The following is a 14,884-nucleotide window of genomic DNA, read 5'->3' as shown; positions in this document are numbered from 1 at the left end:
GACTTATAAAACTTGCAGCTCTCTGCAGTTCTGCACTCACCTACGTGACAGCACAACAGAGCGCCACAAGGCCAAGGTCTGGAGAGGTCAGGTGAGTGCTAGGATAGGGTGGGCTGGGCCAGACCTCCCTCACTCTGCACTGTTCGCTCCCACTGCTTGATCTCTCCATTCCCGCCTCTACTGACCCTGCCCTTTCCCTGAAATCCCAGCTCAATCTGACCCTGCCCTTTCCCCACGGAAATCCCAGCTCAGTCTGATACCATCTGCTGTCTGGCCTGGAACCCGTTCCTCTTTCCATTTCCACTGGGGCATGTTTTGCTCATCACACCAGAATGGCTCCCAAAACAAGCTCAGTTGCTCATTTGGCTGTTTCTCTCTGAGCCAAGATGGAGTGTGGCTGAGCAAGTTGGGTCACAGGCCCAGCTGGCTTTGGGGAGGTTTCTGTATGTGAGGGCTTAGGGAGCTCAGGGAGGGAAGGATGGGGAGGAGCCCACTGGGATCAGATCCAGAGCTGCAGCAGCAAGTACTGAAAGAAAACACGTGGCAGGCCCCAGAGTAGGAGTTTTCTCCAGTGCACACTGGAAGCTCCTGGTCAGCTTCCAAAACCCAGGCACCTGGGTCCCACCAGAGCAATTTAATTGCCTTGGGGTGTGGCCCAGGCACTGGGATTTTAAAATAAATATTTTTTAAATTGATTTCAGAGAGAGGACAGAGAGGAAGAGAGAGAAACATCAATGAGGAGAGAATCATTGACTGCCTCCTGCATGCCCCCTATTGTGGATCGAGCTGGCAATCCAGGCATGTATCTTGATGGGGAATGGAACCTTGACCTCCTGGTTCATGGGTCGATGCTCAACCAGTGAGCCACTCTAGCTGGGCAGGCATTGGGATTTTTAAAAGTTCTGCGGGTAAATCCAAGATGCCTCCAGAGTTGTGGCCCCACTGTGTTAGATCCGGCCGGAATCCAGCCCAGCACTCACTGGCTCTGAGTGTAGGCAAGTTGCTCAGCCTGTTTCCTTACCTTAAAGCAATTAAACAGAAGACATTGTTGTGATGTTGTTAAGGGAGGTCGGCCCCACTCCGGACCCTGACTCGGCAGCATGGAGCTGGTCCAGGACACCTCCCGCCCGCCACTGAAGTATGTGAAGGGGGTGCCTCTCATCAAGTACTTTGCAGAGGCAATTGGGCCACTGCAGAGCTTACAACCCAGGCCCGATGACCTGCTCATCAGCACCTACCCCAAATCTGGTAGGTGATGAGGACCACCCACCCCTCTCCTGGGCTGCAGTCCCCACCTCGGGCCAGCAGGGGTGTGCCCTCAGCCCCGCTTACCTCCCATTTTCCTCTCCAGGCACCACCTGGGTGAGTGAGATTCTGGACATGATCTACCAGGATGGCGACTTGGAGAAGTGTCAGAGGGCTCCCATCTTAACCCGGGTGCCCTTCCTTGAGTTCAAGGGTCCAGGGTGTCCCACAGGTGTGTGGTGGGGTGCTGGAGGCCAGTGAGGTGGAGGGAGGGAGGACCCGGGCTCCAGCTCACTGGACCTTTCCTATCCATGGCTTAGGCATGGAGGTTCTGAAAGATACGCCAGCCCCACGGCTCCTCAAGACACACTTGCCCCTGGCTCTGCTCCCACAGGCCCTGCTGGACCAGAAGATTAAGGTGAGTGGCAATGGAAGCTACAGAAAAAGGCAGCTGGGGCCAACCCAGCTTTGGCCCCATCTTCTAGGAAGGTCTCATCTTAAACGGGGAGAAGTCCTCAACCTCATGCTCCGGTGGGTCAGATGGCCAGTGACAGACTTTGCAGGGCCTCGGTGCTCACAGGCCTGTGGAGGAGGGGCTGTTGGGAATTCTGCACGCCTTGTTCCAAATCGATACAGTGGCATTGAGAAGATTGGATGAGTATAAAATACAGTTCCTGGAACCAGCCAGGACTCTGGCATCAGAGCAGGCTTCAAGTCCCAGCTCAGTCACACCCAAGTCAGCCTCTAAGCCTGTTTCCCTCTTGGCCAGACCAAGAGAGAACCTCCCTTGCAGGGAGGCTGTGAAGGGTGGAATGTGATGCTTAAAGAACCTCTAGTGCCTGCTGTGCTGTGCTGTGCGGTGACGGTGCGGTGCGGGGTGGGGTGTGTCTTCTGCCTCTCCAGGTGATCTATGTTGCCCGGAACGCCAAGGATGTGGCTGTCTCCTATTACCACTTTTACCGCATGGCCAAGGTGTACCCTGAGCCCGGCACCTGGGACAGCTTCCTGGAGAAGTTCATGGCTGGGGAAGGTGGGGCTGACTCTGGATGAAGGAGGGGGTGAGCTGAGGGGCAGCCAGCTGGAACGAATACCAACCTCTGTCCGTGCCCCCTGCCCTTTTCCCCAGTGTCCTATGGGTCCTGGTACCAGCACGTGCGGGAGTGGTGGGAGCTGAGGCACACCCACCCTGTTCTCTACCTCTTCTACGAGGACATGCAGGAGGTGAGACACCGCTACAACTTCCCTGCACATGGGGCGAGTCCCAAGACCTTCTAAGCCCCGATTCCCTATGGCAGACCCTACACGGGTCCTAGACCCACCTCACCTTCCCTGCCCCTTGGGCAGCACACTCCGTAGAGCTCTTATCTCCTAGCACCTGAGTCAGTGCCAAGTGCAGTCACTGATCACCCATTTACTGCTACTGCTTCTCCCTGGGCCCAGTTATGACAGAGGGCTGTCCGTGCCCTCACCCTAAGGAGCCAGATACAGCTTCTTAACAGATCACAGGGCAGAAGGCAATTAATTTTGCCCCAGGAGTGCCAGAGTACAAAGGACCAGAGTCATGGAGCAGGGTCGGAAGTGGCCATGAGGTTAGGGTGGGGCCTCCCTTTTGTTTGTTCAATGCACAACCCAAGCCTCCACTGAAGAGCCCCCCTGCTGCTGCAGAACCCCAAAAGGGAGATTCGGAAGATTCTGGAGTTCGTGGGCCGCACCCTGTCAGAGGAGACCGTGGATCACATTGTGTGGCACACGTCATTCAAGGAGATGAAGAAGAACCCCATGGCCAACTACAGCACCTTACCCGTGGAGATCATGGACCACAACATTTCCGCCTTCATGCGGAAAGGTGAGTGCCTACCAGGAGGGGCGCTGGGGAGGCGAGGGCGGGAGCAGTGGCTAGAGCTGGCCCTGGGCCACTTGGGGCCTCTGCTTTGGCCAGGACCTCTAGCCTCACTCCTTCCATCCCCACCTCCCTCCCCAGGCATCACGGGGGACTGGAAAACCATGTTCACTGTGGCCCAGAACGAGCGCTTTGATGCCCACTACGCTGAGAAGATGGCAGGCTGCAACCTCAAGTTCCACACAGAGCTGTGAGTGGTGTTCATGGGACCGCTCCCCAGGGAGTGTGTGCGAGTGGCCCGACAGGGGCCTCAAGAATAAAGTACAGCTTGTGTTGCATGGAGTGTGCCTATTGGAAGAAAAGCAGACCTGAGCTGAGAGAAAGAGTAACTGCCCACTGGGACCAAATGAGGCCCCAGCTCCCCAACTTGCCCTATGTGGGGAGGGGTAAGAACACAGGAGACATGGCAAAGGGGAAGAACATTTATTTCTTCACATAATGTCTTGTTGCATGCCCCCGTGAGGTGGCAGGAGGCTGCCAGCCTCCATCACTTTTTCTTGGGCTCCTTACAAGCCACCACGTACCTCTGGGCCACATTGAGGGGAGGGCAGTAACCATCTGCATAGGAAGTGTCTTCAAACAGGACCGAATAGTCATCCTGGGGCTGCAGCAGGAGGCAGACAGGAGGCGCTGGTCAGAAAGCCCCAGGCCAGCGCCCCCCTCCCCCCAAGCCTAGACCGACAGGCACCTCTGGTGTGTGGGCTCCTAGCCTTTCCCGTCTCATCTTCACTCAAGAAGTCTAGATGTTTGAACCTGCTCCCTGCTACAGAGCTCCTCAGCCACCAAGTCCAAGGACGGGGGTGAATAGCAAGGGAAAGGACTCGCTAGCTACACAGGCGGCCACACGGAAGGGGCCCCTAGGTTAAGAGGAGCAAGGACAACTCAGAGGGCAGCAGGCAGGGGTCCTGGAGGAAGAGGGGAGCCCAGCCTTTAAACTGCCATCAGTGATGGGTGATTAGAGGGCAGGGGTCGGGGGTGAAGACTGGCCCTGAGCAAGGCTTCCATCTCGGGGCTCAGGCCCCCACCTCAATGCGAAAGCGAGGCTAGACTAGAGGACACACCGGGGCTTTCTAAGGCTCTGCAGGGCGCCGGCACTGCCTGGAGGACAGGCTGGAGGGGTTACAGCTCAGGACCCCGCCAGCTCAAAGAGGTACAAGGACAAGAGGGAAGGAAAAGGGAAGGTGACCGACCCCATGACCTGTCTGGTCAGTGTGGTGGTCCTGGTGTCCGGGACGATCTCTCCCCCGGGGGCTGCCTTACCCGTTGTGGGGGGGTGTGGATCAGGGCACGGTAGAAGCAGGTAGTCTGGGGATACAGGGCCAGCACGAGCTGCTCCTTCTGGAATAAGGCTTCGGGGTCCGTCTCAGGGTTGGCCTTCCACTGGGGCAGTGGGATGATGTGCCGCCGGCTCAGGGTGTGTCTCCTGGAGGGGCGCTTAGGTCAACCCATGGCAGGTGGGGGGCTCTTTCCCAGCAGCAGGGCTGTCCCCAGGCTTCCCTCGCCCCGCCCTGGCCAGCACACTCACTCTTTGCCTTCTTCATCAATGTCATCGACCTCATACCTGCGGGTGAACGAAAGGAGAGCAGTGGATGCAGGGCAGTGCACACCAGGTGGGGACTGGGGAGGAGGGTGAGGAGGGAAGTAGCCCAAGGAGCCGGCTCTTCACACGTGTCCCAGTTCCCACAGGGCTGGGCGTGTCTAAGGGAAAACTGTCCCTCTGGCTTAAGGAGCAGCTCATCTTGGATGACTGCAGATACATGCAAAAGCTCCTTTTGAAAACGATAGCAATCTTGACCCACATCCACTCCTCATCCCCTTTCTCTCCAGAGCCCAGCTACTCACTCTTGTTCTCTGTCTGCATCCTCTCGTGGGTCTTCTGGATGTTCACTAAGTTGTGCTCACTCCTCGAACGCTCTTCCTGCAAAGAGGAGGTCAGCTGGACAGGAGCGAGGCCCCCATCCCGCTGGGGCACCCTGCACCCAGGCCACAGGCCCATCCATATGGCCCTCATTTACTAGATCTGAATTCAGGACCAGTTTAAAGGCCCCCTCCCCCACTAATGCGAAAGCATGACAAAAGGCATTCAAGTGAAATCATAAACTAGATTTATGGCTCTCCTTCATCAGAAAAGACAAACTGACCTACAGAGTCAATACAATCCCCAACAAAATTCCAGCTGACTTCTTTGTAGAGTTTGACAAGCTTATTCTAAAATTCATATGGAAGTTCAAGTAACCCAGAATGGCCAAAACAATCTTGAAAGAGGAAAATAAAAACATTGGAGGACTCACATTTCCTGATTTCCAATTTTATGACAAAGCTACAGCTGTCAAATGCTGTGATGCTGGCATATAGAACAATGGACTGGAATTGAGAGTCCAGAAATTAACACATACATCTGTGATCAGTTCACCTGGGAGAGGGGATGGGGAAGGATGCTGGTACAAGTCTTCCCCACATCAGTGGGCTGGGACCACAGCTGCAACTGAGGGTGCCAGATGCATGGATGATTCTTAGTCAGAAGCCCAAGTACTCGGCAACATGGAGTCAATGGTGAATGCAGCTATACTGCCCAGTGGTCTAAACAGCCCACTCGTTCTGTACTATATAACCCCACCCTACTAAATGGGAATGACCAAGGAGGGGTGGGGAGGAGACAGGACACGACACCTGCTAGACTAGCATTGCTGCCTGCGATCTGGACGGGCACAGTGGCTGAACCTAACATCCTTCCAAGGGTGGAAAAGTTTGGGTAAAAAGCAATGACAAATGGAGAGAAGGAGAAATAGTAGCTGAGGATAAAAGAGTGGGTTACGCAGTGTTGTAAATTCAATCTTATATTAATGCCTCACGATAGACTCAGTTAGAGAATACTATTGGCTCAGTTACGCCAGATGCCAAAAGGGTGAAGCCATCTATTTGCCAGGAACACCCCTGCTTTTAGAACCTGATGAAGTCCAACGGGAGCCTGCAATCCTGAGCGGCCTCCCCGAGAGACATTCTGGTTATACAATCTGACGATAAACTGGACTAATTCCTGAAAACTGAAGGGAATTCTAGCAATTCTATTCTTTAGCTTTAAAATTTATGAACTACTTTTAGAGCAGTTTTAGGTTTACAGAAAAATTGAGCAGATAGTAAAGAGTTCCCATATGCTTGCTTTCCCCTGCAGTTTCACCTGATGAACCTCTTGCATTAGTGAGGTACACTTGTTACAGTTAATTAACCAAACTGATCATTATTAACTAAAGCCCATAGATTACATTAAGATTCACTTCCTGTGTTGTACATTCCATTGGTTTTGACAAATGCATAGGTCATGAACTCACCAGTAGGGTAACATACAGAACAGCTTCACCTCCCTAAAAATCCCGTGTTCCCCCTACTCACCCCTCCTTCCTCCAAGCCCCGTGTCTTTTTACTCCCTCATTTTGCCTCTTCCGGAACGGCAGCTGGGTAGAGTCATACAGCCTGTGACCTTTCAGACTGGGTTCTTTCACTAGGACTATGTGTGCCAGGATCTTTTGACTTAGTTTTCAGGTTACAGCCACTACAGAGGATGCCATTTGGGAAGGAATTTCTAGGAACTGCTCCATCTTGATGCAGTGCCGAGAAAGGAACAAGGGACCCAATGGGCAGTGCAACCTGCTGTGCACAGATACACATCACCCTTGTTTTGTGAATGAAAAGCTATGAAAAAGAATAGGGGACAATGGGTTTCGCTAGGATTAAAGCACTAGGCACCACATGCTGGGTCCAAATTCCCCTGGGGAACAGCCCCACCCCGAGCCAGGAAGCTTCTGAAAGGCTGTATGATAAACTCAGGCTAAGTTACATCCAGGTGTGACGACCTCGCATCTAACCCAACACTTTTGGGCACAAACATGTATCCTAACTGCACCCAGGCCATCAGCCCAGTGGCCACAAAATGCACAGCGGAATAAGCAACACTGGCTCACACTAGAAAAGGGGTGTGCGCTGTGGGACAAGCTAAATGCACTTTCAGTGAGAAGCAACATTCAGGGGAAAAGATGTGTGAATGTGAAAAAAGACTGAAGTGAGTTCTCTTTCCAGAGGAAGGGAGGGACGAGAGTGAGCCTGGAAGGATAACAAAGCTTCAGTGAATGGTTTCGGTCAGCTCCACACACAATGCTGGATGATTCCAGGACCCTTCTGTTGCACGTAAGGGGCTCGCACCCTGACCCACCAGGCCTCCTGACTATTTTAATCCAGATGGAGGCTACTGTAGTCACGGGGCACAGGCTCTCCACACTGCCTGCTGAGCCCCAAGGGGCACTACCATGGAATGCTCTGACCTCCATACCTCCTCCGGAAGCCCTCTAGGGGCACGTGTAAGTTATATCAATGTACCATGACTATCCCGACCCAAGAATTGATGAAAATAAGGCATATCCCAAAGTACAGCTAGCAGAGCCGGGACTTGTACTCTGAGTACCACCTGTCCTCCCCTTATGAGGGGGGTGGGCCGTGGGGTACGAGAGCACACATAGGAAACCAGGCTCAGTACAAGCCTCTGAGCTGAGATGGGGTGACTGGCCTTATCCCCAGAAATAACAGAATCAGGGCCACTGTGATAAAGCCTGCCATAGCAATATCTGGTAAACAGGCAGGGCCAATTCCGTTAGGAAGACATAACGAAGAGCCTGTGATTTTACTGACTTGTTCCATAACGAGACAGAGTTTTACCATGACCATACTTCATTGTGGTGTAACACAGGGCATTGCTGGTAACACGTAAATAAGTGTTATGATAACACTGATACTGATGACCAACTGAATTGGGAGACTGAGCCAAAGCCTCAGTGTATTACTCATGGAAAATGAGGGGCCTGAGGAAGAACTAAATTTCGCTGTCAGCTGATTTCTGTGCTAAATATTTCTACACGAATTTATCATAATATACATGTAGTGGTAGGTGAAGGGGAAAATACATAATCAAATTAGTTCAACAATAAGAAAATGGATGCATCCTAGCCGGTTTGGCTCAGTGGATAGAGCGTGGGCCTGTGGACTGAAGGGTTCTATTTCGGTCAAGGACACGTAACTTGGTTGCAGGCTTGATCCACAGCCCAGATTGGGGAGGGGAGGGGGAAGGAGTAGGAGGCAATGAATCAATGTGTGGCTGTCTCACATCGATATATATATAAATATAAATAAAGAAAATGGATGCAATGCCTCTAAGTATAGATTAGTTATTTCTCTAAGTTTCTCTCTACCCCTGCAGGCTGCTCCATGCTGCTATTATTGCTGTATCTCTGATATAGATGCTACTAAAAACAGATGCTCAAACATGATTGTTTTGCTGTAGGAGAGGCTAGGCCAAAGGCCAGGGGGTGGTATATGCAGCAAATCATTAACTCAGCAAGCCTGGATTTTCAAACCCTGCACATTCCAAAAAAGGTTTGGCTTTTGACCAACTTCTGAGAGAGACCCTCTAAACCAGCGGTTCTCAACCTGTGGGTCACGACCCCTTTGGGGGTCGCCTAAGACCATCGGAAAACACATATATAATTACATATTGTTTTTGTGATTAATCACTATGCTTTAATTATGTTCAATTTGTAACAATGAAATTGGGGGTCACCACAACATGAGGAACTGTATTAAAGGGTTGTGGCATTAGGAAGGTTGAGAACCACTGCTCTAAACCCTTGGACTATCTTGCCTCAAAAGAGTATCTTTATTTTCCTGGGTCAGGGTGGAAGGAGAAAGGAGTAACGGCTATTGAATATGGGATAAAATGTTCTGAAGTTGGTCATGGTGATGGTTGCACGGCTCTTTGAATAGACTAAAAACAAATGAATTACAGACTTTAAATGGGTGAACTGTAAGGCATGTGAATTAATATCTCACACGATGGATAATCCAACAGGAATGGTAGTCCTGCCCTCCTCTCACCTTCATGACATCATCTTGGGTCCTGCCCTCCAATCTCTCTGAACACAACCCCACCAGCCCCTCCACAGCTCAGCACCACAGCCCACGTTCCCCTGTAGGAATGGAGGGCTGTGGCCTGTTACCTGCGTTTGTTTGATCAGCTGATGGAGCTCGGTGAGAAGTTCTGCGATGCGGGAATCAGCTGACACGAGGGCCATGGTACATATGGCGCCTGGGGCGGAGGGGGAACAGAAGAGAACCTTGTTAGTGTTGTTATGGGTTAAACTACTGCTCCCTCAAAAAGGATATGTTGCCTGGCCAGCGTGGCTCAGTGGTTGAGGGTTGACCTATGAACCAGGAGACCACAGTTCAATTTCCGGCAAGGCACATGCCTGAGTTGCAGGCTTGATCCCTAGTGTGGGGTGTGCAGGAGGCAGCCAATCAATGATTCTCTCTCCCTCATCATTGATGTTTCTGTCTCTCTTTCCTTCTCCCTCATCGGTGATATTTCTATCTCTCTCTCTCCCTTCCTCTGTGAAATATATATATATATATATTCTATATAATAAAAGGCTAATATGCAAATAGAACGAACACCAGAACAACCGGAACAACCCAACAACTGGTTGCTATGATGTGCACTGACCACCAGGGGGCATGAGCAGAACATGGCAGGTGTTGGCCATGGTGGGATGGTGGAGCAGGTAGGGGGGGCAGCCAGACCAAGGTGGGGTGCCGTCTGCTGTCATTGGGGCGAGCCTCTGGTGGTTACTGAAAATTCTTTGCTCCCGCGTGCTGTGATCCCGCCCAGCGCTCACACCTGCTGCTGGTGCTGGCCCCCCTCGCACCCAATGCCAGTGCCCGGCACCGGTCCTGATCACTTGGCACTATCAGTGGGTGTGAGCGGTGGCTCCCGGCCCTGATTGCCCCTGAGGGCTTCTCCACTTCCCCCTGCTCCTGAGGGGCGATTGGGGCAGCAACCTCCCTTGCACCTGCTGCTGGCGCCGGCCCCAATTGCTCCATGCCGTCAGCGTGTGGGAGCAGCAATGGGAGCGGGGCTTCCGGCAGACAGGGGGCTGAGGGCCATGGTGGGAGGGGCCGGGCGGGGACGCGGGGGATGGGCTGAGACCCACCCCTGTGTCTACCACAGCCTCATGGCCCACAATTCCTTTCATGGTGCACGAATTCGTGCACTGGGCCCCTAGTCCTATATAATAAAGATGTAATATGCAAATGGTTGTTACATAACGACCAACCGCGTAATGACCGGATCATGGATTAGCAGGAGGGTGGGGTAGCGAGCTACAAGCAGGTGGCAGAGAGCTACAGGAGGGGGCAGGGCAGCAAGCTATGAGGGGAGGGGCGGCGGGGAGCAGAGGGAGCTATAGGGGGGCGGCAGCGAGCTACTGTTACACGGATTCATGCGCAGGGCTACTAGTATATATATAAAAGATATGTTGAAGACCTGATCCCCGATACCTGTGAATGTGACCTTACTTAGCAATAGGGTCTTTGTAGGTGTAATTAAGATGTACGTTAAGATCAAGTCATACTAGAGTAGAAGTGGGCCCTTAGTCCAACATGACTGGTGTCCTTATAAGAGAAGAAACAGAGACAGACACACACACCGCGTGGGAGAGAGACACACACCGAGAAGGCGGCCATGTGACAGAAGCAGAGACTGGATTTAGGCAGCTGCAAACCAAGGATTACTGCCAAGGACTGTTGGCCACCACTAGATGCTGGGAGAGAGGCAAGGAACAGATTGTCCTGAGCACCCAAGAAGAAACCCACCCGTGATTTTGGGACCAAGCCAACCTCTGGATTTTGGAATTCTAGAACTGTGAGAGAATACATTCCTGTTGTGTTAAGCCACCCAGCCGGTGATAACATGTTACGGCAGCCCTAGGAAACGAATGCAGTGGCAGGTAGCCCTGAAATTCTACCCTAAGCCAATGATGTTTGTATTCAATATGTTGAGCCAAGTTATAAGGAGTACTTATTTTTTTTCCTTTATTGATTAAGATATTACAAATGTGTCCTTATCCCCCATTCTCCCCCATCCCCCCACTCATGCCCTCATCCCCCAGTGTCTGCTCGGTGTCTGTGTCCATTGGTTATGCTTATATGCAAGTCCTTTGGTTGATCTCTCCCCCTTAGCCCCACCCTCCCCTGCCTTCCCTCTGAGTTTTGAGCATCTGATAGATGCTTCTCTGTCTCTAGATCTATTTTTGTTCATCGGTTTATGTTGTTCATTATAATCCACAAATATTGAGTCACTTCCAAAAGCAGCAGCCTAGGCCCCAGCTCTGCTGACAAATGATTTAAGTATTCTGGTTTCCATTTAAAAAATTCTGGAAAAGGGGGATTCAAATAAGATTTTATATAAAGACAATTTCCATGTCATAAAACACTGTTACTTTTTTTTTTTTACGATAGAGGGAAGAGAAATCAACTACTAAAAACATCTGACTTAAGGAAAGACAAATGTATTGATGAAAATAAAATGCACTAAAAGGTAATTAGAAAGAGAATAAAAGACAATAAAAGGTAACAAAAAGAATAAGTCATCATACCCACAAAGATCAGATTCACACTGAGTAGAGTAATAAACTGTAAACTCCATGTTCTTAGTCACATCTTCTTAAAATCTCTGTTTCTGTTTATTAAAAAAGTAATATTGCCCTAACTGGTTTGGCTCAGTGAATAGAGCCTCGGCCTGCGGACTGAAGGGTCCCAGGTTCGATTTCGGTCAAGGGCATGTACCTTGGTTGCAGGCACATCCCCAGTAGGAGGTGTGCAGGAGGCAGTTGATGATGTTTCTAACTCTCTATGCCTCTCCCTTCCTCTCTGTAAAAAAATCAATAAAATATATTAAAAAAAAAAAAGTAATATTCACACTAGGAACAAAGGGGACTCCCCAGCTCCGGTCCCCTCTGTGAATGTGACCTTACTTAGCAATAGGGTCTTTGTAGGTGTAATTAAGACACCTGAGAGAGGGCGTCTATGAACAGCCACAGCTAACATCACACTGAGTGTGAAAGACTGAACGCTTCCCCCAGATCAGGAACAAGCCAACTCAGCTGCCACCCGAATAGTTCTACCAAGGGCCCCCTCAGACGCCTCACTCTTCCTGTCTGGCACTGCTCTGCCTTCCAGATGTGGGTTAAAGACATCCATCCCTTTCCAGCCAGCTTCCCACTCTGGAAATCCTGGAGTCACTGATTCCTCCTTCTTGTTCATCTCCAGCCACCAGTCTCTGTGATTAGTCTGCATTCAAATTCTATTTGCCTCAGAAATTAATCTCAAACCCAGCCCCTCTCTTCCACACCCACCACTGTCTCAGTTTAGGTTCTCATCATATCATCACAATATCATCCCATCTCTGTCTCATTGTGGCTGGACACAAAGCCTGGTTCTCTAAAGGGGAAAATCTTTGAGTAGATAATACATGTACATAGTAAAAAATAGTCACACAGCTCAAGAAGTACAATGCCTCCCACCCCTAGAGGCAATCACTATTGTCTTTTGGGTATTTTATTTCTCCAGTGATACTACATATATATACAAGGTGAAAGTGTGTATTTCTTTAAAAAAAAAAAAATTTTATTGATTTTTTACAAAGAGGACGGGAGAGGGATAGAGAGTTAGAAACATCGATGAGAGAGAAACATTGACCAGCTGCCTCCTGCACACCTCCTACTGGGGATGTGCCCGCAACCAAGGTACATGCCCTTGACCGGAATCGAACCTGGGACCTTGCAGTCCGCAGGCGGACGCTCCATCCACTGAGCCAAACCGGGTAGGGTGAAAAGTGTGTATTTCTTAAAACCTTTTATAAATGGTGGTTGCTGAGACAGACACACGAGATGAGGCTGAAATGTTCAGCAAACCAAAATGAAAAAGCTGGCCACATGGTCTGGAGGGGAAGGAGAAGGTCATATACCAAACCAGGCAGGGCCTAACCTACAACCAGCAGGCAGCCGTGGGAAAGGAGGCCCCTCCAACACGCAGGCCCTTCACCAATCATCTGCCTCCGCACACATATAAACGGTGACTTGTGACTTAAAATGCTTCCATGTCACCTCATTTCTACCCACAGGAGAGAATTTGGAAGTGCTGAGAGGAGCGGCAGGACTCCGGAGGGTCACTGGGCCTGCTGGGAAGGGCCTTGCCTCGGCGAACCACCTCGTTTATGATTTTACAACAAACTGCTACCTCCAGATCTGGTCAGTTATGAACTTGAATTTTCTCACAAAACACACTCTAAGCAGAGGCTCACTATGATGAGAATGCCATGCCTACTGGTGCAGAGCAAGCAGGAACGAGGTACTGGGACTGGAGCTACACCCGACCTATGTGCACCTGACGGAGGCCACGCAGCTCCCGGCTGCTGCTAGCAGAGTCCAGGGTTCCAGGTGATCTTATCACTGTTCTTGAACCATGAGATTGGCAAGTCCTGCAAGGTTCCAGGCATCACAGACACAGCGTCAGTGCTCTGAACTTTTTGGCTCCTACATTCTCTCTTCTTTCCAGTGACTTAGAAGGCCACACCATCCAGTTCTACCCACAGAGGGAAGCACTATTCTGATATTTTTAAACATAACTGAACTCAGACTCCCAGTGTCTTCCCTGGTAGGTATCAGTTGAAATCTGTACAGCGCTGTCTGCGTTAGCTGAGCTGCTTGGAGTATGCCCCAGGCTTGCCTAGTTCAGAAGTCTGGCAGATTTTTTAAAAGAACAGTTTAATTTCGATATAATTCACTCTTTTAAAGTGTTTGATTTAGTGTTGTGTGTTTTTTAGTATATTCACAAAATTGGGTAAACATCACCACTATCTTAGGATATTTTCATCTCCCCAATAAGAAACTTTTACCCACCAGCAGTCACTCCCTATTCCCTCCTCCCCCCAGTCACTGGAAACCATTATTCTATTTCTGTCTTTATGGATTTGCCCATTTTGGACAGTTCATATAACAGAATCATACACTATGCAGCCTTTTATGACTGGCTTCTTTCACTTAGCATAATGTTTTCATGGTTCCTCCATGTTGCAGAATGTATCAGTACTTCATTTCTTTTATGGCCGAATAACATTCCATTGTATGGATAGACCTCATTTTGTGCATCTATTCATCAGCTGATGGACATTTGGGTAAAACTACTTATTGTTGTTGTTTTGTTTTTACTTTTTACTGAATTTACTGGGGTGACACTGGTCAACAAGATTATACAGGTTTCAGGTGCACATTCTACAACACATCATCTGTACACCGTATTGTGTGTTTACCACCCCAAAAAACTACTTTTTAAAGTATTTTTTATAATTGATTTTACAGACACACCCTCTGTCTGAGGAACAGCAGCTGTGTGTGAAGCCTCCCCCCACCAGCCAGAGGAGCCACCACAACTGTGAACAGCACCCTCCAAAGGAGCTGCTACCAACTGAGGAGCAGCTGCTACCACAACCGCCCGAGGAGCAACCACAGCCCGAGGAGCCACTGCAACCCAAGTAGCAGCCACTGAACGACTCAACATCTAGATATGGAGGTACGATCAAACATGGGTAGACAAAGAAACCCCCAAAGGAAAGAAAAGGAGGACTCGCCAGAAAAGCAGCTAAGTGATACAGAGACATGCAACATGACAGAAAAAGAATTCAGATTAAGGGTCCTAGAGTGCATAAACCGGATGGAGGAAAAAATCAACAACTTATGCAAGAAGCAAGAAGAAACAGATGAAAAAAATCAATAAATTATGTAAGAACCAAGAAGAAATGAAGAGTGATATAGCTGCAATAAAAAACACCATTGAAAGTTTCAACAGTAGACTAGGAGAAGC

The 14,884-nt window shown here is 50.0% G+C and overlaps 2 protein-coding genes across 3 annotated transcripts in view; one reads left to right on the top strand and one right to left on the bottom strand.

The window, feature by feature from the left end:
* LOC102253764 (SAGA-associated factor 29 homolog) overlaps positions 1-14,884 on the bottom strand; it is a 47,840-nt gene that overhangs the window by 20,873 nt on the left and 12,083 nt on the right. The window contains 2 exon segments of the mRNA XM_014529840.1: positions 4,988-5,063; positions 9,187-9,275. Coding sequence (XP_014385326.1) covers positions 4,988-5,063; positions 9,187-9,261 — 151 coding nt within the window. The 5' untranslated portion in view covers positions 9,262-9,275.
* On the top strand, positions 11-3,423 carry LOC102253061 (sulfotransferase 1A1). Of its 2 annotated transcripts, none has more exons than XM_005881974.2 (8): positions 11-91; positions 1,065-1,248; positions 1,352-1,477; positions 1,566-1,663; positions 2,149-2,275; positions 2,372-2,466; positions 2,911-3,091; positions 3,227-3,423. In XM_005881974.2, exons 2-8 carry the CDS (start codon positions 1,101-1,103, stop codon positions 3,337-3,339), a joined length of 888 nt encoding a protein of 295 aa, XP_005882036.1. In that variant the 5' UTR covers positions 11-91; positions 1,065-1,100; the 3' UTR covers positions 3,340-3,423. The 2 variants fall into 2 exon arrangements, with proteins under 2 accessions (XP_005882036.1, XP_014385323.1); XM_014529837.1 differs by having other exon boundaries at positions 51-91; positions 1,029-1,248.

Source organism: Myotis brandtii, unplaced genomic scaffold, assembly GCF_000412655.1.
Source record: "Myotis brandtii unplaced genomic scaffold, ASM41265v1 scaffold698, whole genome shotgun sequence".
In the NCBI taxonomy this organism is placed as follows: Eukaryota; Metazoa; Chordata; class Mammalia; order Chiroptera; family Vespertilionidae; genus Myotis; species Myotis brandtii.
Note: the sequence above shows the minus strand (reverse complement) of the source record. Positions and strands in the feature narration are given on the sequence as shown.

Coding starts and splice junctions, on each gene's coding strand:
- LOC102253061 (XM_005881974.2), top strand. CDS start 1,101: ATGGAGCTGGTCCAGGACACCTCCCGCCCGCCACTGAAGTATGTGAAG. Junction 1,664..2,148: donor TGCTGGACCAGAAGATTAAG/GTGAGTGGCAAT, acceptor CTGCCTCTCCAG/GTGATCTATGTTGCCCGGAA. Junction 2,276..2,371: donor GAAGTTCATGGCTGGGGAAG/GTGGGGCTGACT, acceptor CCTTTTCCCCAG/TGTCCTATGGGTCCTGGTAC.